The following is a 1,393-nucleotide window of genomic DNA, read 5'->3' on the forward strand; positions in this document are numbered from 1 at the left end:
CCCCAGGATCTGGTGAAGTACCACCTCGTGTTTGCGGTCCGGGAGGAGGTGGAGGTGCTGAAGGAGCAGATCCGGGACCTGGCGGAGCGCAACGCTGCACTGGAGCAGGAGAATGGCCTGCTGCGAGCCCGGGCCAGCCCGGAGCAGCTGGCCCAGCTGCCCTCCTCGGGGCGCCCCCGGCTCGGGCCTCCCCCACCCAACGGGCGCTCTTCTCCCCCATGGTGTGCCTTTAGGGTCTGCCACACTTGTCAGGCCTTGTGCCAGCGGCCTGTGCCTGCATCCCATACAGCTTCTACACGCCCCAGACCATCGACCTAGCCTGGTCGCCCCAAGTCCCCAGATCTTGAAGGAGGAGGGAGGGCTCAGCACAGGGTGGTGGATGGAGTCCCCTCCTCGAGTGATTGATGCCAGTCGCCCTCCCTTCCTGGGCATCGGGGTTCTGGGCCCCCAGTAGTGGGGGAGGGGCTGGAGGCTTCCTGGCAGCCCCTCCCCCACTTTATTCTCCTCAAGTGTCCCCTCTCTGCTGCCCAGGGGAGGGAATATGGACGTATCTGGAAATTCTGGGATTCAGGTTATTCTTAAAATAGTAATTAAAAATCTGAAGAAACTTGAATTTGGAGGCAGCTGTGGTGTCCCATGTGTCCAGACCTCTGAGGGGTGGAGGACAGTTTGCCCCGCCCTGCGGAGGCATGCTTGGTTCCATGAAGCGATGATGTAAGAGATACGGTGTGGCAAAGAGGCTGGAGAAATAAGCTAGACCTGACAGTTATAAGACCTGAGGCCAGCACTCGTGTCAATTTCAAGATACAACAGCACTTAACCTCAGGAATTTGCTCCCACGAGATCTAGAGGATATAAAAGATAGACACCACCAGAGACTTGCTATCCTGATTCCTTACCATCACCCGGACTCTCTCCCAGACCCAAGAAGTGTCTCCCAGACCCAGGATGTATCTTTGTTGTTATTTTCTGTGCTTTTCTCTCTGTGGCTATGTTTGCTCTGCAAAGCTAGTTCTTCCGTCACCCCTTCCTCTCTCATTTTAAAATAAACTTTTGACAAAACTTTTAGTTTATCTTGTCTAATTACTTGTTCGAGACTACCAGTACCCTGGAACACTTTTGTTTGGCAAGGTATTTATTTATTGATTTATTTTTGTCTTTTCTGAGACAATCTCGCTGTGCAGTTCAGGCTGGCCTTGAGCTCACTTTGTAGCCCAGGCTTGCCTTGAACTCACAACGATCCTCCTGCCTCAGCCTCTCGAATGCTGGGGTTACAGGCGGGCGCCACCACGGCCGGCGGTAGGCAAGCCATTATTTAAGTAACTACTGTATGATAACAGAAACAGTAGAATCCAGCGGTTTGGGTCCTGGGAAGGAGCAGGCCGGCCGGGCA

The 1,393-nt window shown here is 54.1% G+C and overlaps 1 protein-coding gene across 1 annotated transcript in view; it reads left to right on the forward strand.

The window, feature by feature from the left end:
* LOC102010107 (protein bunched, class 1/class 3/D/E isoforms-like) overlaps positions 1-411 on the forward strand; it is a 1,305-nt gene extending 894 nt beyond the window's left edge. The window contains exon 4 of the mRNA XM_005413775.2: positions 7-411. Within this exon, the coding sequence (XP_005413832.1) occupies positions 7-318 (312 nt within the window). The 3' untranslated portion in view covers positions 319-411. The remainder of the gene's footprint in view (positions 1-6) is intronic.
* Positions 412-1,393: the final 982 nt, after the last annotated feature.

Source organism: Chinchilla lanigera, unplaced genomic scaffold (assembly GCF_000276665.1).
Source record: "Chinchilla lanigera isolate Chin_1 unplaced genomic scaffold, ChiLan1.0 scaffold00172, whole genome shotgun sequence".
In the NCBI taxonomy this organism is placed as follows: Eukaryota; Metazoa; Chordata; class Mammalia; order Rodentia; family Chinchillidae; genus Chinchilla; species Chinchilla lanigera.